This window comes from Eptatretus burgeri, chromosome 9 (genome assembly GCF_056783735.1).
Source record: "Eptatretus burgeri isolate ZD-2024b chromosome 9, Ebu_testis_v1, whole genome shotgun sequence".
Lineage (NCBI taxonomy): Eukaryota > Metazoa > Chordata > Myxini > Myxiniformes > Myxinidae > Eptatretus > Eptatretus burgeri.
In genome coordinates this window covers 18,584,618-18,608,630 of record NC_140969.1, presented here as the reverse complement: position 1 = coordinate 18,608,630, position 24,013 = coordinate 18,584,618, and the positions used below count along the sequence as shown (strand labels likewise).

General features: G+C 45.8%; 1 protein-coding gene across 15 annotated transcripts in view; it reads left to right on the top strand.

Moving 5' to 3' along the window:
* LOC147019646 (tyrosine-protein phosphatase non-receptor type 12-like) overlaps window positions 1–24,013 on the top strand; it is a 153,228-nt gene that overhangs the window by 105,019 nt on the left and 24,196 nt on the right. For 10 of the 15 annotated variants that reach the window (XM_085894243.1, XM_085894238.1, XM_085894241.1 and 7 more), the window contains 3 exons: window positions 1,282–1,383; window positions 11,788–11,861; window positions 14,777–15,804. In XM_085894243.1, the coding sequence (XP_085750369.1) occupies window positions 1,282–1,383; window positions 11,788–11,861; window positions 14,777–15,804 (1,204 nt within the window). Of the gene's footprint in view, window positions 1–1,281; window positions 1,384–11,787; window positions 11,862–14,776; window positions 15,805–18,056; window positions 18,140–24,013 lie in introns of all 15 variants that reach the window. The other 5 variants (XR_015061471.1, XM_085894247.1, XM_085894246.1 and 2 more) reach the window with 1 other exon arrangement.

The following is a 24,013-nucleotide window of genomic DNA, read 5'->3' as shown; positions in this document are numbered from 1 at the left end:
TCTCCCCCTTCCTCTCCCCTTCCTCTCCCCCTTCCTCTCCCCTCCCTCTCCCCCTCCCTCTCTCACTCCCTGTCCCTCCCTCTTCCTCTCTCCCCCCTCCCTCTCCCCCCTCCCTCTACCCCTCCCTCTCCCCCTCCCTGTCCCTCCCCAAAAGGACTGTACCACAAACACTACATCTACTTTCTCACCAACCCTCTCAGAGGTTCAGTCACTCAAACTCTTGGGTCTCACTCTCAGCCATGATCTCTTTTGAGCAAGCCACATTTCAACATTGGCATCCAAAGCCAGACACCGACTGGGCATCCTCCTACGTGCAAAGTCCGTCCTTGGCACAACTGAGCTCCTGTCCACCGACAAGGCTTACATCTGCAGCTCGATTGAGTACTGCTCTCCCCTCAAAGCTGGCTCACCTGCCTCACATCTTGCTCGGCTTGTCGCCATGGAAACCAAGGTCTTCAAGATCAATAGAATCTCTCGTGATGAAGCTGAGTCAATGGGACAATCACCGCAATTGCCGACAGGTCGGTGGTCTCTGTCTTCTTCCACCTGATTTCTGGTTTTGCAACCTCTGCCCTCTCTGTGCTTTGTCCTCCTCCTGCCCCCTCCCCCCCCCACCAGGTATCTGTAGGACGCACGCAGTCCACCAGCAACCACCCCCGAGTGGAACTGCCTAAATCAAGAATGACTGCTCACCTCCACGCATTCATTCCTCTTTCTTTTCCCCCCCTGCCTGTGGAACCACCTTCCATACACTATTCAGTTTCATTCTTCCCTCCATGTCTTCAAGAGAGCTGTTCACCACCATCTCATGTTTTCCCCCATCCAAAACCATATTTTCTCCACCCGTTAAACCACCCTGACCTCTTCCAAAATTTTGGCTTATGTATCCATATTGTCCACCCTTTGCGGTCTCCCTTACCCCTCGTCGTTGCCTGCATCCCTTGTTTGGCCGTCTCCATCTACTCCATCCCTCTGCCCTGCTGTTGGTATTTCCCCTTTCTCCTGCTGTTCACTTTGTGATGTTGTATCCTCATTTGTTCTGTGTCAAGGATCTTCCACAAGCCTTGACCATTTAATACAAAAAAAATAATAATAATAATAATAATAATCATAATATACCTTGACATTTGTGTTTAAGTAGTAGTGCAGGTTAGATTGGAAATTTTATTGAACTGTCATGTTGTTCACAAAATGAAAACTCTCGTCCATGTGTTTCCAGTCAAAAACAATTGGCTCCTGCTTTGACCTGAATCATCTTTAACTGTGCACATCTCCTTTCAGGAACAATACGAGCTTGTACACTGGGCTGTAGCAGAGTTGTTCAAGCGTCGTATTCGTGAGATGGAGAGCCGAACAAACACTAATACGTTGCCCAACAACAAGGTAATGCAGCATTAAGGACTCAGAATAATTGCCTTTGGATGATGGGCTTGAGCATTTGTGGCCACTCAGGAAGTGGCGACTTGAGAAGTGTAACTTTCATACAGATGTCATTGAAGGTCAATTATCACCATTTTTCTGGAGTTTTGAGTTTGATGTTTGTGTTGACCAGAAATTTAATAATTATTGACAGTTCCACCCTCTTTAGTTTTTTTTTTATTTATTGACATCTTGATATTCAGCACCTTCTTGAAGGTAAAGTGATTAAAGCTATTGGTTACTAACTAAATAAAGAGAAATTCCTTATGAGATTATTAATGGACATGCATCATTCCATTAAAAAAAAAAAAATAAATAAACAAAAGACAAGATTGTATTTAAACCATGCTTGAAACTCAGTAAGATCACACGAGTTTATCTCATCAGCCTTCGTCAGTCTTATTCCATGTCATACATCTCGTTGAAAGTTGATCAAAATGAAACTGTAGACTCTGGCAGTAATGACGACACGTTTGATTTCTTTATTTGTGATTTGATCCTGTTGTTTTGGGGGTTTATTTTTTACTGAATCATGAAAGCGAGTTCATCCCATCAGCTCATGTCAGCCTTGTCAGCAAATGAGAGCATTACAGATATAACTAGAACGGCACTCGGTGGAGCGCATACCTCCACCAGGCTGAACAGTTTACGTTTTCTATCCCACTCATAGACTAATCTGGATCAGGACCTTAATCAGAATATAATGGGCTTGGTCTTGTCATCTACACAATTCATCCATCAAGTTTTGTCATAACCCGGCCACAACTTTTTGAAATACCGTACGAGACACTGCTGTGTATAATTTTTGGCCCAATCTCTCAATTGTGAAGAATCGCTTTAAAAATTTGAGTATGCGATTCTGCATTCTCACCAAAATAGAATCAATTCATCATTGCCACCCACCCAAACCTGTCCAGCAAGTTTCATCAGAATCCGTCCACACTGTTTTGAAATATCGTGCAATATATCGTTTTTGGCCCTGTCACTTAATGGTGAAGAATCACTTTGAAGAATTAAAAAATTCTTGTTTCCAGATCTGGATCATCACTAAAATATATTTAATTCGTCCTTGCCAAAACCCCAACTTGTTCACCAAGTTTCGTCCGAATCCATCCATAATGTTTTGAGATATCCTGCTCACCATTGTCAGGTCAGGCCAGATTAGATCTGTGACTTGCTTACAGGTACCATGTAAACCTGTTTCATGGTCGGGTTGTTGGTGACTAAACCGTCTGCCCCACCAGGTTTTCTGGTGAGGAGGGTGTATGATATGGACACCCAGCAGGATTAAAAACAAAACCTGTCAAAAGGTGGAGGAGCTCCTTGTGAGCCAACGGCCATCCATTTCTAGTGCCCAACTGTGTCTGCGGACGTCTTCCTGCAGTTGGGTTACTTTTTTTGAGGAGGTTACTGGCAGGATTTGCATTGCGGCCACCATAAAACCCTTCATTCCGTAAAATACGAGAAAAACGCAAAGAGAATTGAAAACCCACTCTGCAGCTGCCCTCTGCGGGGCAGCTCACCAGATGATGGGATTGGGGCAAAGTCTTTGGGACCCCCACTCTTTGATGATAGGAGCAAAACCATGGGGTAGTCTTCCCAGGGAAGATTGCGGTCGTGTGTGTCGGGGTGGTGCTGAGGTGTCATCCACCAGATGGTGGTCTCCTTGGGTTAACCTGAGGCAATCCCTTCGGGTGTGTGCCTGAAATGTCCTATCCCGATGAAATGAAAGGATAATCACCTGACTCTGTTATCATCTAAGCTTAAGCATTTGAACATCGGTAGAGCAGCACTATCTGAGGTTCGGAGATCGGATCATGGCGGGTGGTTACACCTATTGGTCTGATCGCTCTGATGGTTAACATGTCCAAAGACTTGCTGTAGCTGTGTCGAATAAGCTGACTCCAGTGACAATTGAGGTAACCGGTCAATGAGCATATTTTGAGACTAAGGATTTGTCACTCCGTGGGTGTTGTTGCCCTGGTCTTTGTATATGCTCCAACTGAGGGGAGTGATCTCATCGTGAAGGATGCATTTGATGCCACGCTCGAGTCTGGTTGATCAGTGCCCCAGCCGCGATACTCTTCTAGTCTTGGGGGATTCAATGCATCAAGTGGAACTGATCGGGACGGTTGTGAGACATGAGTTGGTCCCCATGGGTCTGGAACTGTGAACCAGAATATCACTAAGTTCCTTGACTTTGCAAGAAGTCATGGACTTTGGGTGACTGGTTCATGGTTTCAACGCCCACAGGCTCATCGCTGGACTTGGTATTCCAACACTAGTGGTGTGGCAAAGGAGATTGACCATGTGCTCATTAATAGAACCTGGAGGATGATGCAGAACTGCAGGGTCTACTGGAGTACTCAGTTCCTCAATACCGAACACAGGCTTGTGGGAGCAACTCTGAAGTTGCAGCATAAATCTGGGAGAATGGCACCATCCCAGCCTCGGCTGGATGTTGGCAAGCTCAAGGATGAGAGGGTCGCTGAGGAATTTGCGAACAGGCTGAGTGGAGATTTGCGGGGTCCGGGTGCTTTGGGGAATCTTGAAGAGTTGTGGAGTGCCTTCAAGACTACCATCGTTGATGTTGCCAGTGGATGTCTTGGAACTCAACGAAGGGCAAAGAAGAATTTTTTCTCTCAAGGGATACTGGATACCATTGACCAGAGTCGCAGGGCCAGGCTTAATGGCAGAGCTGAGCTGTTCAGGAATTTGAGGCACAAAAGTGCACATGCACTGAGGGTGGACAAGGAAGCTGATGTGTGAGGAATCTGTGAGGGGGAAGAGCATCACCTGTGGTCAAGTCATTCTCATCCTGCTTACAGGGGAATTTGTGCATTGCGTTCCTCCAAGCCCACCCTTCGGTGTACTGCAATTAGAGCGGAGGGTGGTGGGCTTTTGACAGAGGAGTCCGAAGTGAAGGCCCACTGGGCCGGTTACATTGAGCGGCTGTACCAGGCTAATCCACCAGCTGTGTAGTTGGATGTCAGGGGTGTTACTATCCCAATTGCTGATTCTCCAATCAACTGTGATCCACCTTCATTTGTGGAAACAGGCTGCGGTGAACCGTTTGAAATGGGATAAAGCTCCTGGGATCTGTGGCATCCATGCTGAACTTCTCAAGGCTAGTGGAAATGCTGTACTTGTGTCATTGCATGCAGTTATGTGCTCTGCCTGGAAGCAGGCATCATCCCAACTGACTGGAAAAAGGGGTCTTGTTGTCCCTTTCTGGAAAGGGAAGGGTGATCGCCAGTGTTGCAGCAACGACCGAGGGGTGACCCTGCTGTCAGCGCTGGGAAAGGTCTTTGCTCGGATAATTCTTTATGCGGTTCACCACCATTTGCTTGAGCACCAGCGCCCAGAACAGTCAGGCTTTACACCAAAGAGGTCAAAGATTGACTGTATCTTTGCCCTTCGGTTCCTCACCGAACGCTGATGAGAGTTTCGGCAGGGGCTGTTTACCTTCGATGTTGATCTCTGTGAAGCGTTCGATTCAGTGAATCGAGATGCCCTCTGGAGGATTCTTGGTCTTCGTGGGGTGCCTCCAGAACTGAACAATCTGATGTCTGAACTACACTCTGGTACTGAGAGTGCTGTGAGATGTGGTGGTACCATCTCTGATTTTTTTTTTCCAGTTGTTACTGGAGTTCATCAGGGGTGTGTACTGGCCCCCACACCTTTTAGCATTTGTATGGACTGGATTCTGCAGAGGATGTCAGAGATCAAGCAGCGGTGCATCACTTGGGAATGTCAAGATCTCTGAGCTTGATTTTGCAGATGTTGCAGTCATCTTTGCGGAGATTCTAGATATCCTTTTGGGGGCCCTCGAGGTGCTGAATGAGGAGTCGGAGCTGCTGATTCACTTACTCTGGCAGTGATATTCATGTCTCTGCTAGCTGTGAGCCAGAGGTCAATTGACATCTGGGTCGGGCTTGGGGAGTCTTGGATTCACTGGATCATGGGGTTTGGTGCTGCCGATACCTTTACGGGAGGCCGAAAGTCCGAGTCTTCAGGCCCTTGGTGCTTCCAGTCTTGCTCTCTGGATGTGAGACTTGGACTCTGACCAGGAATCTGATACGGAGACTTTATTTGTTTGGTACCAGGACTCTTCGGAGAATCCTTGGCTATCGCTGGTCGGACTTTGTGTCCAACGAGCGGTTGCTGAGAGAGATTCAAATGAGATTTGTTACCTGCATGGTCTGTGAGCATCAGCTGCGGCTGTATGGACATGAGGCTCATTTTCCTGGCACTGATCCTGCTCACTAGATTCTCTCAGTGTGGGAGCCGCATGAGTGGAGGAGGCCGGTGGGCTGACCATGTGCCTAGTGGTTGCAGCAGGTTGACTGGCATCGAAAGGAGATGGGGATGGGCCAGGCATCTGCCTGGGGGATGGCCGGACAGAGGCCCCTGGAGTACCAGCGGAAAGTGGACACAGCAACGCGCTGCTCCGGCACATGCTTCCATACCTGACCTGACCTGCTCATAAACAAACAAATGGGTGAAACTAAGAAACTAAGAGGAAAAATTAATAGACTGTTAGTATTGCGGAGAACAGCAATGTCAGGATTGTTGAAGATCTGGAAAGACAAAGAATCAGTGATTGAAGAAATTAGACCACCATGTACATGAGAGGCACTGATGCTTAAACGGAAACTGTCATACTTTGGATGCGTCATGTGAGCAAAGAACGAAAGTCTGGATAAATCAACTATGCTGGGTATGGTAGAGGGAAGAAGAGGAAGAGATGGACCTTGGATGTGCTGGATGGATCGAGTAAAGGCTGCAACAAACTGTCTCTGCCAGAGCTTCGGAAAGCGGTGCAGGATCAGGATAGGGATAGGGATGTTTTGGAGAAATCTGATCATGAATGTCACCGAAGTCGGCCACGACTTAACCGGAACCAGACAACTCGATAAATGTAAGCTATCTGCTCACCTTTCCCACTGTTTTGTCCCCTCCCCCTAATTCTCTCAACTGTATAATTGCCTCCCTGAGTCTTGGCCAGACCTGCCTACCTCTATGCAATCGACGTATTTTGTTCTCAAAATTTTGCTCACGCTCAATTGTGCATCAGTCTGTGAAAATTGTACACCAAAATATATATATATATATATATTATATATATATATATATATATATATTTGTTTTCTTCCTTTCTTTTGAAACGAAAATTAGGCCGTTTACATGAATCTAACCTAGTTCCTGCCGTTTGTATCCTTACTGCACATGCCAAGCTCCAACGAGGCAGGATAACGTTTTCTAAAACTGTGTTGAAGCAAAAGGATTGTGGCTTGTGCGAGCCAAGAAAGTCCACAAAGCTCCCAGTTTAATCGAACAGTCTTTGGGGGGGGGGCAGATGGTGGTTGGGGAGATGCACACATTGTTGGCACTCCTTTGGCACATTAGTTATTACGAGTACGTGCCCGTACGTGCGTTGCCATACTTCCAAAAAAAAAGAATTGTGACGTCATAGCACCGTGTCCTGTCATTGGTTTGGTAAGGCCTAAGTCACATTTGCCACGGCAGCCGTGGGGTCTCCAAAATCTACGGCCATTAGCAATTATACGGCGGCCGCAGTATTTCCACGGTCACACAATGTAGCAGTCACATATGTTTTTATTTTTCAGGGAGCTGCACGGGGTATTTAGAAATTTTGGAGACCGAAAACGTGGGGTTGCCGTACGGTCTTTGATTTGATGTCGCATGGTGACCTTAGGGCGTTCCTGCGGCAGCCATAGAATTTTCAAGGCAGATGCAAGGTGCCCGCAGGGGGGCCCGAAGGCGAATGTGCGGCCAGACGGACGGTAACAAATGGGTTAATTTTTTTTTTTTTGCCGTTTTTTTTTTCTTCTTGTCGAATTGCTACAGCGAACGTAGAAATGGAAAAAGTTATAACTCCGCGTTATAATTCCACGGCGACCTTACGGCCTGTAAAATATAGCCATACGACGTAGGGCCACTCTGAGGCCACCTCAGAAACTCTGTGGCCACCCCACGTTTCTGTCAATTCAGAGGGTGTACGGCTGCCGTATCCTCGCCGTAGAGCAAATGTGACTTAGGCCTAAATAACCGTGCCCCGTACGTGCGTGGCCGTACGTGGAAAAAAAAAAACAAAACAAAAAAACTTTCAAACCCTGTGCCAGAAACAACAACCACACAGGCCGTTCCTTCGCTCTCGCGTGCCCGTACGTGCGTGGCCGTACGTGCAAAAAAAAAAAAGAAGAATTGTGACGTCAATAGTGATGTCATAGCACCGTGTCCTGTTATTGGTTTGGTAAATAAATGGCCATAACTTGGGAACCACTTGTCCGATTAATATCAAACCTTGAAAAGGCACATACTCAGGTCCCCAGCAATATACCTGGCAAGTTTCAATGAGATCGGACCAGTGGTTGTCGAGAAACAGCGGTCACAGACACACAGACACACACACACAGAGATTGCTGGAATTATACATAGATTGTGGTGACTTTTCATTTGCTTGCTCTCGGATTTTTGATATCAAAGGGCACTGTTTGTAAAAATAAGCTATCGTTGGACTTCACACCTGATATGAAGGTTGCTATCTCGGTTTATCAGTAATTACCTTATCGACTGTATTTAAAAAAAAATTCTTCATATTGTGTGTACACTTGATGTACTTATCCCTGATAATAATCCAAACAATTTTTGAGCAGCGTCGCGAACGCTGCTCTAAGAGAGCTCGGCGTTGTTGTTGTTGTTCTTCTTGTTCTTTTTCTTCTTGTGAAGACAAAACCTTTAGGACTCGGCTCTTTTATATACAGGATCCGGATCTCCTTAAATACTACACACCTGTACACATCCTCGCATTGAGGGTGCCTTTTGAGAGCTTCTATCATGAACTTTTAAATCTTTTCGGACATTTGCTTTTAAGTTTCGAAAAGTTCACGTTACTATTTTAAGATTATTCCATTTAATATATTGTAATTTCGTAAATACACTATTTTCTCGTCATGAACGAAGATCGTCCATGACGGACGTGACGTGACGGCACGTAACGAAATATCGGAAGTTGTTGTGTTTTTATCTTGCCAAAACGAAGTTTTTGCAAGATATGTTAGTCAGCTTTGTATGTTTTTTTTTGTTGTTGTTTTTTTGTTTGTCTGTAATCACGTATAAAAAATTCTGCAGAACACAGTTATCATTGGAAATTTTTGTAACTTCGCATATCAGAGGCCTATAGAGGTCCCTTTCAACGCACAAAATTTTGAAGGTCAAGGTCAAAGGTCAAGGTCACTTTGTCGCAAATCAGGGGAGTCGACGAAACCCTTATTTTTTGAGTAATTTTGATCGGATAGTCTTCAAACTTCATGGGAATATAGTTCATGGTCTGGCGCTCAGCTGATTAATTTTTGGTGGTGATTGGCCTTGACCTTCATATGTTTTTTTTTTCTGTAATCACGTATAAATCACTCTGCAGAGCACAGTTATCATTGGAAATTTTTGTAACTTCGCATATCAGAGGCCTATAGAGGTCCCTTTCAGCACATAAAATTTTGAAGGTCAAGGTCAAAGTCACTTTGTCGCAAATCAGGGGAGTCGACGAAACCATTATTTTTTGAGTAATTTTAATCTAATCGTCTCCAAACTTTATGGGAATGTAGTATATGGTCTGGTGTTCAGCTGATTAGTTTTTGGTGGCGATTGGCCTTGACCTTCATGGTTAGTGCCTGAGGTCAAACATATTTGACCCCAAGGTCAAATTTTCAACTTTTAGGAACCATATCGTGTCATACCTCAAATTGAACACCTCGATGAGTGCTTTCTAGATATGTCAAGCTTGTGACATTATGACGTCATTTGGTGACGTTATGAGGCAAAAGCATGTTTTTCATGGTTACTCTGTAGAACGATTCTCATTGGAATCTCTCGTAGGCAGATATTCCTCAAGAAGTCGCTCCTGGTGGATAGCAGCTCTGTTCACCTCAGTGTGACCTTAAAGAAGTCACACGTGGTCACCTTTTGGCAAGATACGGGTCACCCTGCGGGTGACATTGGTTTATTATTATTATTTTTTTTAATTCTTCTTCCTCTTCTTGTTCTTCTGGTGAAGACAAAACCTTTAGGACGTGGCTCTTGGACACATTTGTCCTTGTTTTCATTGTAATTGGCTCTGTTATTCGTCTGCTGCCCATTTGTCCATGAGGTTATGACCTAAACGGTTGAGCAAAAATTCACCAAACTTTGCAGTTATGATTACCATACGGCACGAAGGTTTGAGAGCAGTGTCATTTTTTGTCCCCACCCCTTATAGGCTTGGCGTGGTCAAAGGGTCAACTCCTGAAAAATGCAATTACGCATACATTTTAAACATCTCTTAATTAAACTTCAAATCGGCAATCAACATTGGGGGACGCATGAAATATGTAATTTTTTTGGATTTGCCCCGGTTCATTCGCTCGGCCAAGGGGGTGGGGACTGAGGGGCACAGGGGTCAAAACAGAAGATTCTCTTTTTTTATGCCTCTGCCACCAAAGACGCCAGAGGCATGATGTTTTTGGGTTGCCTGTCCGTCCGTCCGTTCGTCCATGCGTAATGTATCCAGTATATACAGTGATGTAAAGATGAACTGATTAGATTTCGGCACCAAGAGGTCAGAGGTCATGTGAGGTAAAAAAAAAAGTGATATTTGAGAACAGCTGAAAGGATTTAAATCAAACTTGATGTGTTAAATGATGTAATAATTTGGGTGGAGACATATCGGTCGACGTCATGATGTCGAAGAGTGCCGTTCTAGTTCAACCCAACATTTGATATTGGTTCATTCTTGGTGGAACTTTTTACCATCTTTATCCCTAAGCTTTTTGAAAACAAAACGGGGGAATAATTCACCAAGCTTTGTAGGCATCGTCACGAGGGTGCATGAGTAGCGTCATTTTGGCCCCGTTCCCTGGGGCAGGGTCAAAAGGTAAAATGTCCAAAAATTCAATAATGGGCACATTTTAAAACATCTTTAAATGGAACTTTGTGTATGTGATCAACATTGGGAGACCCATGAAATATGTAGCTTTTTTTTTAAATTTGACCTCCAGTTTATGCCCCAGAGGGTGGTGGGGACTTAGGGTCACTGGTGAAAATGGGGGAAAAAATTTTGGCTTGTAATTTGATATTGGGTCATTCCTGGTGAAACCTTTTGCCATCTTTCAACTTTGCTTTAGGTGGGAAGCGTGGGGGCTTACAACGGCACGAGATCGACTTCACTCTGGCATTGTTTTTGTGAAAGAAACATCAATCAAAAATATTTAACCTTTAACAAAATGAAACGAGTATTATGGACAAAAATGGGGGTAGGCAAGTTGGCTGTCCAGTTATGTTATCCCTCTCCCCCCTCCCCATTCCTTTAATATGGCTACCCATTGGCATCTCATTGTGCCCCCCTATTCCTGCATTGTTTTCCACATTTACACTGTTCTGTCAGTTTTCCTTTTGTTTCCTTGTCATTATATACATACCAACCTCTGCTCCCTTGTCCTGTCCGCACGTTCCTACTTTAGTATGCTACCTTTCTGTTCATTCGACACCCGGTTATCTTTATCTGTCCCTTTATTACCCAATTGTCGGTCTCTCATTCCTCTGAACTGTCCAGCTTTCGCATTCGCCTATATCGTTTGTTTGGAAATGAATGTAATGGGGAAGAGGAGGGAAGGGGCAGGATTGTGATTCATATCAGTTTGCATGTTTATCTGAACTTCCATTTGTAGTTATTCACATCATTCCCGATTGCCTATCTTTTATCTGTTGCCTGTTTTAATATTCATTATATCACACTATCTTTTATTAGTTTGCTGGACAGGTGACACAACCCACCCACCCACACCCCCTTCCCTCATTTTACCAAAATGAGTTTTTGATATACTTTTGAAATTTCACCGAACATAATATCATCTATCACGTTGTTTTACCTCGTACAGCTCTTCCGGTCAATAACTGCCAGTGGTATTTTGGTTTCCAGAAAATCTTTCTCGTCTTTGATGTTTGAATTAAAAGATAGGATCCAAATTCTTCCCTCTTTGTCATCAGCTTCCTGTTAACGTTCGGGGTGGAGGGGGAGTGCGGTGGCAGAAGGTACACCGTCAGTGGCAACATGCTGTTTGCGAGTGTTTCTGTGGTTGCCTGCTCATGAGTAAGGGGGGATTTTGATACCATCAATGGCAACAGTAACATGAACAGAGCGCTTTGCAGATCGCACTGTGTGCCAGATGGTTTTATAAAGCTTTTTGCTCCTTATGAGGCCGTGGTGTTCTCGTGGCTCAGACGATTGGACTTGAGCAGTGGTAAAATTCTTTCTCAGAAAAAAATGGATGATAATTGACAAATGCACTTTGCCTGATATTCTTTGCACAGACCAACAGCCATGGTGAAACATGCTCAGCTCCAGAAGAGGATGATCCACCACCAAAGCCACCTCGAATACGCAAGTATGACTCCTCATTAACTTCTCAAGTTTCATCGGGTCAAAGTACCTAAACATTTGTCCAGCACTGTTAGGGACTTGCGATTTCACCACTCCACCTCCCCCCATAATTATTTTGATGTTTATCAGTAACCCCTGTGCTTTAAACTCCCAGAATCTCAGCTTGTTGTCAACCTCCATTCTGTATTCCTCTTTTTTTTTTTTTCTTGTTTTGTTTTTTTGGAACTGCCTTCCAGGAGCAGTTCAATCCAGTCCCTCTAGGACTTCAAGCAAGTGGTCGACCACCATCTCTTGATAATTTTAATCCTGTTTATCCCAACCCTGTTACTTCCAGGTTACTGTTTCTCCTTCTCGCCTCTCTATCCTCTCTTGCTGTTTGTTCGTTCCCTTGCTTGTTGCGTGCACTTGTAGCCCCACTACCCCACTGTCGGTACGTTTCCTTTTTTTTGTCCTCTCTGTCCGAGAAAATGTTGGGGCAGAAAAGGTGAAGGTTCCTTTCAAAATGAATCTGTTCTTTTCAAAGATAGCTCAACAAACTTTTCTACAAGCATCGTGTTGAAGGTTGGTTGGACTGATTGCATGATCCACCCAGCAGCTTAGCATGTGAGCTAAATAAGGTATACAATACAAAAACTCAAATTATTAGATTTGGAATGGTATTTGTGGTTGCTTTTTCAACATGGAAAGCAAACTCGACTGGAGGTAACTTTACATTACCCCATAAGGCTTGCAAAATGAATGTCCATCATGAAACAAGCCAGAAAACATCATGTTGCAAATCTCAAGGCTGAACTCTCCAATCGGTCTCCTTCCTCGGTCATTGTGGCTCTTTGTGTCAAGTCCGTCTCTGGTACTTACTCCACCTCCACCCTCTTCTTCACTTCAAATGACCGCTGCAGATTCTGCCTGAGAAAAGGCAGAATGTACGACAACTCTGCGTTTGCTTCCAAATCTCATGTACCCGACTCATCATGTTCCATCCCCATCTTAGCCCATCGTATCCATCCACTGTTTACTGGACTTTGTGTCCTCACCTGAGAAGGTAGATAAGCCTCATCTCGCTTCAATCCTGTTTCGGAGACGGGCCCAGATGGCATCAGTGACCATGCTCTCAAATCCTGTTCTGCTGCTGTTGCTTCTGTTTTGCTCTGTTCTCCCTGTTCGTCTCCTTCGGCTGCCTCCTATCTACTTTGAAGTCAGCAAACATCCCTCTCACCCACAAAGAGGGTACAAAACTTCTTTTTTCAAATACAAACTAGAACTCTTCCTTCTAATTATAAACAAAGTAAATCGATTCATTGTTTCTACCAGTCAAGTCTTTCCTTTCAAACAGCCAGATCTCTGACCATCCTGGCTACCCAGCACTTGACATGCTGCTGCTCCTCTCTCAGCAGTGCTTTGAGGCACTAGACTTAAAATAACAGGCCAAGGCTGGTTCCCTGGACACATGTCGGGCATTCAACAGTCTGCCATCCTATTTTGCTTGCCAAGCTCTCTTCCTGTTGCATACAAGACTGCCGTCATTCCTAGATTTCGAACTTCCTCAATCATGCATCCAATGCTTGCTATCAATGAAACTGTCTTCTCCCAGTGGAAGCTGGAGTTCCCCAAGGCAGTGTGTTTGGTCCAGTATTGTTCCTCATCGACATAAATCACCTCTCTGATGCTCTGGAAAACCCTCCCTTCCTCTTTGCAAACTCTATCTATAGTGTTGTATAGTACTCATTCCCACTGATCGGCAAACATCAGCTGCATCACTCTCTGTGGGTCTGGAAATTATTAGAAGCAGGTCTGATGAATGGAACATGTCCTTCAATCCTGGAAAATTCCTGTCTCGCCCTGTTTTTCCAGAAGGATCATCAAATTAACCTACCTTTCTATTTCACTGGTAAACCACTGAAAGTGGTTGCTTCAGACCTCTCCTGGGCCGCACATATTGCAAAATTGGCCTCCAAAGTCAACTGCAGACAAGGCATCCTCCATCGTTCCAAGTCTTTCTCCGAACAATAAGAACTTACTCAGTTGATAAGGCCTTCAGTCGCTCAATGGGGGTACTGCCCTCTCCTATGGGCTGGGCATCACATCTGTAGAATCTAAAGCTCTTAACATTATTGGAATCTCCAGCAATGAGGCAAAAGTACAAGGTATGTTGCTTTTACAATGTAGGCAGGATGGTCGGTGGCCTGTTTTTTTACCACCTCTCCTCTGATTTAGCTTCCTATGCTCTCTCAATCCACTGCCCCTCCACAACAATTCCAGGATGTACACATTCTTCCAGTAACTCACTCCTGGTAAACTTCCATAATCCAGTTAACTGCACACCCTCAACTCTTTTGTTGCTTGCTTTTCCCACATGTGAAACTCCCTTCCAGAAGCTGTGCTATGACTGCTATCCCACTTTTTCCTCCAGGGCTTCAAGCAGATGGTGCACCGCCATCTCACGTCACCCCCACCCTTACCCATAATTCTTATTCCCCCCATTAATCCTTCCCAGCACAACCCTCATCTTGGCAGTTTGCTATGTTTCCTTTCCTGTTTGTTCATTACCTTGTTTATTGTGTGCAAGAGTTGACCTGCTGCCTTACTGTAAGTTCCTATCCTCCATCACCTTTATCTTCTATGAGCCTCAATATACAGGGTGCCCCACAGAAAAACCAGGAAATTTGATATTTTGAGATTTATTTTGCCGTATTTTAACATATCAATAACCTAACATATAAATAAAGTGTATCTTTGTTTTACACTACATCTAAGTTTGCTTTTGTTTTGTTTTATTTTGTTTTAAATAAACTGTCCCAAATTTCCTGGTTTTCTGTGGGGCACCCTGTAGTAGAGAAAGAATAATGAAATAAATATTGATTTTCCATGTATGACCTTCTTTTGGATTGGGTGCTCTGACGGACTGTTTTCCCTTCTTAGTTCAGCCAAGGATGATGGTGAAGCTATGGAAGAAATCCTGCAGCCACCTCTTCCGATTCCTGTGCCACCTGTCCTCGCACCCTCTTCATCCCCTGGTTTCCCCACCTTCTCAAGTGTGTGGCGGAAACCAAATGATTGTTACCACACGAATGGAAGAACAGGCCCACAAGGAAATGGATTGTGCAGTGGCAAAGAAGAATCCCTAAAAAAGGGGAATAGGTCGGACAAAGATGCAAGTTCAAATGGCAAGCAAGAAGCAACCAAACCAGTCAAATCGAATGAAAATGTTGTTGGAGAAATGGAGAAGTTTAGAAATGGAGCAGAAGAAAGTAGCTATTGCAAGCCTCTTCACGGTTCCAGCACATTGGATGGAGAGCCACATGAGAAAGCAGTGCGACGAGGTGTAGGTGGCCATCTGCACATTGAGGTGAAGAAAGTGTCACGACAGGAAGGTCCAAAAAGCTTTGACGCGATGAGCTACAGCATGCAGCAGAGGTCTACGGTGAATAGGAACGTGTATGAACTTGCACAAAATGTCCTGATAAATGAAATGTCTGTAGATTGTGAGGACTCAACAGTGACCGACAAAGCAGAGAGGTTGCCATCGAGGATTGAACAGCAAGGTCCTGAGAGCCTGTCGGATGAGACGTCTCAAAACAATGCCCCAAAACAACATTGCAATGAGGGAAAGACGGCGATGGGTATCTCATCGTATTCACTTGAGCAGCCTTGTCTTATCTTACAGCCTCCGCTGGAACCTGAGGATTCATCATCAGATCATGAAGGAACAATTTTTTTCTTGTGCGGAGTAACCACTCCCAAGAACATGGATGTGGATCCTTTCCCCATAGCAGATCCTGAAGACAGTGTGATGGCACTACACCCAACGGGAAGTTGCACCGATAACAGGCAGATGGAGATTTGTAAAAGGGACACGGGCAGAGTGAACGAGTTTTGTACCGACTCAATTGCGAACGATGTGGATGGTCAAGGCCCGATGGCGTTTGGCATAGTGGCACTAAACAATGGTAAGTACAATGGTTATGATTTCACAATTTAATGGATTTATTCGTGTGAATTGTTTTAGTTGGCCACTTATTGATGTGATTCAATTCATCACGATGTTCAATAATTTTTCTGAGGTCAGTGACGAGGGGCCAAAATTGGACTTGCATGTCGTGTGGATTCCAAATGGGGAAATAAACTGATTGCTGCAAGTTACTGTTGATAATCGGTGAAATAAATGGGAGCCAGCTCCATATTCTTTAGTTTGTGGGAAAACAGAATAGCTCGTATCTCACCAAGCTGCCTCACGTTGGTAAACTACTCGCATGTCCTCCAGTGTTATCCCAAGCTAAGTGAGTTTGGTCCATCTTTTGTCTTTATCCCCACTGTCTGTCTGTCTGTCTGTCTGTCTGTCTGTCTGTCTGTCTGTCTGTCTGTCTGTCTGTCTGTCTGTCTGTCTGTCTGTCTGTCTGTCTCTGTCACACCATCTCCACCATAGTGGTTGTGCAGAAATTTTACCAAACTTGGTAGTTATCATCACCATATGACAAGAAGGTGTGAGAGCAGGATCATTTTTGGCTCCTGCCCTCTGGGGTGGGGTCAAAAGGTCAAGTACCAAAAAATGTGATTACGGGAACATTTTGAAGCCTATTTTGATGAAACTTTGTATATGCAATCAACATTGGGGGTGCTTGAAATATGTGACATCTTTTGGGGGGATTTTACCCCTGTTCATGCCCCCAGGGGATGTGGACTTAAGGTCACAGGGTTCAAAACAGAATTTCCTTTTTAATTCAAAATTTAATATACAGTATTGGGTCATTACTGGTTCAACTTTTTGCAATCTTTCAACTTTGCTTTCGGTGGGAAGCGTGGGGATTTGCGACGGCGTGCCATCGACTTCTCTAATTATATAATTGTGGCCCTCTCTTGTGCTGCCCTTACCTCCAACATCTTCATTCAGTCTTGAGTCATCTCCAGTGCATTTTTCCCTTTATTCATCGCTTGTGTGTCTGCCATATCCATCCTGGCTTTTTCTCTCTCTCCCTTTTCAAACTCACTTCTGTTTCTTTTCTCGTCTTCTCTGGTATGCCATTTCTCCTTTTGTTGCTCCCATTCTTCTTCTTGTCCTGTTTGTAACATCCTAACATATTCGGTGACTCGCTGAAATGATAATAGGTCAACTCCCACCCCCCCCCCCCACATCAACCAAATCATCTCACCTCAAAATAACTTTAACACATATATTATATGATCCTCCCAAATGTTTATTGGATGTTAGTTATATGGTTGAAGATATCACACATGCAGGTGGGAATTCCGTAACCACACAGTGCAATGTCGAATGAGTAGGTGGCAGTTCTGGGGGTTTTGCGGTCCTGGAACGGAGGCAAATCCTTTTCCCGAAGTTACAGATCTGGATTACCATGATACCATGCTGGGTGCGGGTCGATGAAGCTTTTTCCATTGGTAACTAGAACGGAACTTGATAGAGTGCATACCTTCTCCAGTCTGAACAGTTTACATTTTGTATCCGGATCATGGATAGGCTGGATCTGGATCCGGACCTCCAAAATCTAATCAGCTTTTTCTTGTCATTTACATAACTCGTCCACCAAGTTTCGTACGAATCCATCCACAACTTTTTGAAATATCGTGCTACATGTTATTTTTGGCCCTATATACCAATGGTGAAGAATCGGTTAAAAAATTCTCGTATCCGCATTCAGATATTCACCAAAATCGAATTGATCCGTCCTTGTCATACACCCAACCTGTCCACCAAGTTTCGTCCGAATCAGTCATTAACTTTTTGAGACCTCATGTTATCGTTTTTAGCCATATTGTTCGATGATGAAGAATCACTTTAAAAATTCTCTGATCCGGATCTTCATCAAAATCAAATCAATTCCTTCTTGTCACACATCCAACCTTTTCCCTGAGTTTCATCCAAATTCGGCCACAACTTTTGGAGACATCCTGTTCACAGACGAACAGTCAGGGGTGAAAATATAAAATCTACTTTCTCTGAAACATGCAGTTCCAGGACGTCTGGTTCTGGATCTTAGTGTGTTTGGCTGTGGAGTGCATCCTTCCAGTTCATCAATGCTAAGTTTTCTGGACCAGATCCATCATGGCTTTCTGTTATGTTTACCTTCGCAAACTTCGTTTGACGAAGGTATTGTATTGACCCCTGTGTATTTATTTATTGGTAAATATGTGTGCGGACAACATTGCGCATAAACTGCTGGACCGATTTGCATGAAATTTTCAGAGACGATGTGCAGTTACTCAAGGACGCCAGGCGAAGCTTTTGGGAGCAATCGGATTAAAGATCAAGGTTACGGTCACGAAAAGGTCAGAATCGTTTTTTCGTCATAACGCGGTCAATTTTTATCCGGACGAGATAAAACCAACACCAAAATGTTCATTACTCAATTCTACATTCTAGGCTATGCCACATGAAAGTGTGGCGTAATTACCCTAGGTAGCGGTTGGGGGTCAAAGGTCAAGGGGGTCACCACAAAGCATTTTTCATTGGGCAGCGTCGTGGACAACATTACGCAAAAACCACTTAGCAGATTGTCATGAAATTTTGTGGACTTGGTTGACATCATGAGAGGACAAATCGATTAGATTTTGGGAGCGATCGGATCAAAGGTCAAGGTCAAGGTCACAAAAAGGCCAAAATCGTTTTTTTGCGATTAAAGTGTCAATTTTGTTCCGATTTACATCAAATTAAGTCCAAAATGTTCAGTATTCAAATCCCGATCCACTGATATAGCGTATGGTATAGTGTTTGCAACCCTAGTTAGTCTGTGGAAGTCAAAGGTCAAGGGGGTCACCAAAATGGAGTTTTTGATTGGGAAGCGTTGTGGACAACATTACACAAAAACCACTTCGCAGATTGTCATGAAATTTTGTGGATGTGTTTGGCATGGCGAGAGGACAAATCGATTAGATTTTGGGAGCGATCGGATCAAAGGTTAAGGTCAAGGTCACAAAAAGGTCAACATCGTTTTTTCGCGATTAAATTGTCAATTTTGTTTTGATTTACAGCAAATTAACTCCAAAATGTTCAAAATTAAATTCCCCATCCTCTAATATGACACATGGTATCGTACTTTTTTCACCCAAGGCAGCGGTTGGGGGTCAAAGGTCAAGGGGGTCACAAATTCACATTTATATCGGAAAACGTTGTGGACAACTTAACGCAAAAAAAAAACAAAACGCAGAGAGGCTTTAATTGTTTTGGATTTGTTTGGCATCTTGAAAGGACAAATCCATTAGATTTTGGGAGCGATCGGATCAAAGGTCAAGGTCACAAAAAGGTCAACATCGTTTTTTCATGATGAAAACGGTTAATATTGTTGTGGTTACCAAATTCGCAAACCACCATTCAGGTCCCTTAGGTGAGATATCTCGGTAAGTACATGTGTAGTTAGGCCCAAACCCGTTGTCTAGTGGGAATACATGTCATTTATGCGTGCTGCGACTCTTCAGGATAGCCGTTTTTCTTTTGCTATCTTTATTTTGGACCAACCGCCATGATTACCACCACAACCACAACATCAACCACCAACCACAACGCCGCTTCACCACAACCGCCACGACCTTCATGTCACACCTCGCAACCGTCGCATCGCCACCGTTCTTGCGCCGCTTGTGGGTACCGGTGTTGGACTCGTGCAGGGCGCGCGCCGAACAGCATGTACAAAATCACGGATTTTGTGCTTCAAAAACGGATCAAAAACGACACACGCCCACTTTTTGCCGTCCAATCGGTGAGCGAGGGGCGATTTGGCCCCGCCTCCAGGGCGTTGGAGGGCGATCGATATATGCAAATTTATGGATCAAAAAGCATTCACGCCCACTTTTTCTCGGGCCAATGGGGAGCGAGGTGAAAGGTCGAAGGGAGGGGGTCAAAGATGAGAGGGCGAAGCCACGGGGCTGATATAAGCGACCGTGTTCGTCAGTCCAGTGAGTAGGAGAGTCGAGAGGGAACAGAGAGTCAAGACTTCGCGGGCGGTGGAGTTGGCAAGAAGGAGCTGGTCGTCGTGTGCGTTGGAGTCGGAACGGAGGGGACGGAGCTGTGGAGAGGCGGCGAGGGCAGACGAGGGGGTGCTCGCGTCGTGCAGGGAGCTGCACCCCAGGGAGGCCGACAGCGAGACCTGGCCGAGGTGGAGACGCTCGTCGCGGGACAATAAAAATCCTCTATACCCCGAGCATCAGCAACCCCCTCCTGTTTCCCCCCGCGCTGAGATAGTGCGACCAAGGGGGCCCCTTTCCCACCCCCTACCAGGCACTGCCCGCGAGGCCCGCGGAGTTGAGGCACCATCGCCGCTCCGCGTCTCATCACCAGACGGGTAGGCCCGACCCGGTCTCGGCCTCAGGCCCGCCTCATCCTTGAGGGTATTTTTTCCTTGGTTTTGGGTATGTGTTGTCGGCGCCGTCTGTGAAGTAGAATTGTATAAGTGTTGCCGTGTGCTCGGTAGTCGGTATTAGCTCTGCATTGTGTCCTCGCTTTTACATTTGCTTTTTGTGTAAATTGCATTGTGTTTTTCTTTTCTGTGTGCATTTGGTGGAATTGAATATGTGTGCTTTCCGTTCGTCGCGAATAAATGTGCTTCGTGTTGAACTGCTTCCCGCTTCGCTTCGTCATTTCCTTCATTGAATCCTCATTTTGCTTCACGTAAAGGGTTGGTAGTGGGCTGAATACGCCCGATAATTAATCGAACCGTCGAGGTCGACGATAACACCGCTCGGTTATCCCGATAGTACGGAACGGGTCGCTTAAGTGGCCCGTGTCCGAAGTCGACCTGCGGCGAGGTGCGATCGCCCGGTCTACCCTCCGCGTGGGTACTTAGGTAGGTCGAATTTGGCGAGCAACCCTATCCCACGCGGGGGCTGATTGGCTCGATCGCGGTGAGACCGAAAGGTCCACCCGTGACTGGTTCCCGGCGTTAGTCCGAGAGGGTCACGACTGGATTGTCCGTCCGGTGGGCGACGTGCCGCGATTCGAGTTACGTGGCCGTCAGCACGCCGGCGGGCGCGAATCCCGCAACAATATGTTTCCGATTTACATCAAATTAACTCCAAATTGTTCAGTGTTCAATTCCCCATCTTCCTAAATGACACAAGGTATAGTACTATTGTCACCCTAGGTAGCGGTTGTGGGTCAAAGGTCATGGGGGTCACGAAATGCATATTTGTATTGAGATGCGTTGTGGACAACTTAATACAAAGGTAATAACTAGAATATATCTCTGTCTCTAAACTGTGTCTGTTGATGCAACAAGGGCCATAAGGGCCCTACCAAACTTAGTTACTAAGTAAAATACAACAAATTTTCATTAAGGAGACTTGGTATAGTTTGATATGCACATAGCTTCGCTCATGGTTTAGTAAAAGGAGTTTTACTTTCTTGTTTAATTAGACGCCAATTAAAATGACGTTTTTGTCCTCGCTCGGATTTGAAAACATGATCTACTTGATCCAGGTCGTGTCTGCGTGGTCAGTGACATTCGACCGAATCCGACCCTACATGCCACAGAGTTCGGCACTCGGGACAACTAATCACTTAAAATTGTCATAATCGTAATAGTTCTAATAACAAAATCCTTTCACAAAATCCGGATCATGGACTTTAAATTTGCGAAATTCCCGAGCAGATTTAGTGGAATTTTAGTTCCTCATTTCACTCTCATGCCATGTTCAAACTAGTGGCTGCGGCGAAGGTATGCGCTCTACGAGTACCTGTTCTAGTTTTGTTCCTTTGTTGCTGGTTGTGTTTTTTTTGTCCAATTTTCCTTGTTTATCTGTATCTCATTGTGGTGTATTGTCAAATTAGTGTCTCTGTGAGTGTCTTGTCTACTCACCAGGCCTCCACCAGTGGGCATGCAAATTCTCTCTCTGCTCTGACGTTTCATGCCTTCCTTGTTCCACTTTATTTACGCCAGTTGTTGTCATTTCATGTTCCTCAACTTTATCTGATTCCCCTTCCTCGCTTAAAACAACAAAGAAGAAGTTTTTTCACTTCAATAAAAAACATGAACTCATTCTGCTTGTATGTCCTTCCCTCATTCATTCTTTGTCTCTTGCTTTTTCAATACCTCCACATTGGAGTCTATCTGTCCAGGATCTTTCTGACATCTTTGTTCTTTGTTGCTTTCACACTTCTTTCGAAATTTTTTTTTTACAATTCTCTTTATTCACCTCTAATTCTTGCTTTTTCTTCTTTTTCACCTCTTTTTCTTTCTATTCCTCTCTTTCTTTATCTATCTCTCTAATGAGAAGTGAATTCTTGCAGAAATTTTTTTCTGTAAGGCTCACTTGGTTGTGCCTGGATAGGTTTGAGGGTTGTAGAGTAGCGGCTGAAACCCGAATCCTATCCTGGTTCCTCCTGACGACTTCATCTTTGCTCTTTATTTCTTTGGGTTCCTACTTGGTCTTCTGTTTAATTGAGTCTTTATTGAATTTGTTTGCTTCTTACTTTGTAAGTTTTTAATAACATTTAAAAATGCTTCACTTTCATTTCTCCATCATGAACACCCCACGTGGTGTTCTTCATTATGGTCGTCTTATTCTTCACCTCTTCTTCTTCACAATGTTTCTTTCCCAAAATGACCTCACTAAAAATAGCTTGTCCCTTCCACTCCACTCCTCCCACCCCCCCCCATACCTATAGCACTATTCTCCTATGTGCCTTTAACAACCAATCATTTAACCCCTCCTGTGGTATAGCCTGCGGGCATGCAGGGCGGGGCATGATGATGGGAGGAGGGGTCGTCATGGTCATCATGTCTGCCAGGAATATAAGGAGTGCGCGCCGCCTGAGGCGTTGTAGTGATGCCGTAGTCGCCCGGCTTGTGAGTGTGCTGAGTACGTAATAAAGGAGAGCCGCGGGCAAAGTACGCCCGCGCTCGCGCTTGTGCAACACAGCCCGGCTCGACTGTTCCCCCGCTCGTGTCTGCCTGCTAAGCATCTCTACCACGACACCACAGTTGGCTGACGAGGATCTTCGGATCGGCGTGTGCAGGGTGGTGGCTGGGTTCGGCGTGGCAGCGAGTAACGCAGCGCACCTTGCGCGGTTCGAGGTTCCGGAGGAGTACGCATCGCGAAGAGCGTGTCGCAGGTTCGCTCGCCGCGCGCACAGGCTCCGGTGCCAGGAGGCTCGCTGGCGCGGCCGGCTCAGGCATGACAGGAAGTCGGGGCATGGCACGCGGACGCGTGCCCGCCTTCGTCGGAGTCGACTTCGGCCACGTCGAGTGGGCAACGGCCGCGCTCAGTGTTCGTTTTATTGAGGCACGACAAATCGGGGGAATGATTTCTGCAAAGCCACGGCTAAAGAACGAGGACACGCGGTTCGGCTCGAACGCGGCGTTGGACGTCGCGCAAGCTCTGAAGAATGTCCGGGGTCTCGATGGTCGGGGCGCAGCAGATGGGCCGGAGGTCAGCGCGATGTGCCAGGCGCGCACGGCCGCGCGCATGGTCTGCGGCGCGGGTCGTGGGCGAGCGTTGCAATGCAATCACTCGGACGGCGGTCTGAGCACTCGAGGACGTCTACGTTGTGTGTGCCGAGAGTCATCGCCCATCATTACAGTCATAGATGGCGGTGTGCGAAGCGGTCCTTCCGTCCCGGGTCAAGACCTACTGCCGGCATGGTGTTCGGTGCATGGCGTGCACGGTAACGCCCCGGGTCGAGTTTTGCAGTCTGGGCACGGAGATTCCAGCGACCCGGAGCGGGAGATGCTGCCGGTGTTAGACCTGCTTCCAATTGATCCGGAGGTGACAAGATCAGTGGCAGGGGAGGTTGAGGTGACCGGGGCACTGATGCTGCCCATGTTGAGCCTGGTTTCAGTTGGTCCTACGGTGACAGGACCGATGCCAGTAAATGTCGAAGTGAGCGGGACACTGATCGGGTGTCGAGTTGAGTCCACTCGTGCTGCCCTCGCATCGCGCACGTGCACCGGCGAAGCGATTGCGCCACTTGCGGCGCCCGACGTCTCGGTGCTCTACCGGGAGCGAAGCGCCCTACTCACGGTGTTTGTGGTGCGAGGGGAGGGGCCCGTCCTTTTGGGTCGGGACTGGCTGGCGCACCTCGGGCTGGATCTCCAGTTCGTACCTCCAGGTGTGCCGGTGCTCTCTTCGATGCTTTCGTCGAGTACCGAGGGCGAGGTTCTGGCGGCGGGAGCCGCGTCGATGCAACGGGAGCGGCCGTTCGTTGCTGCC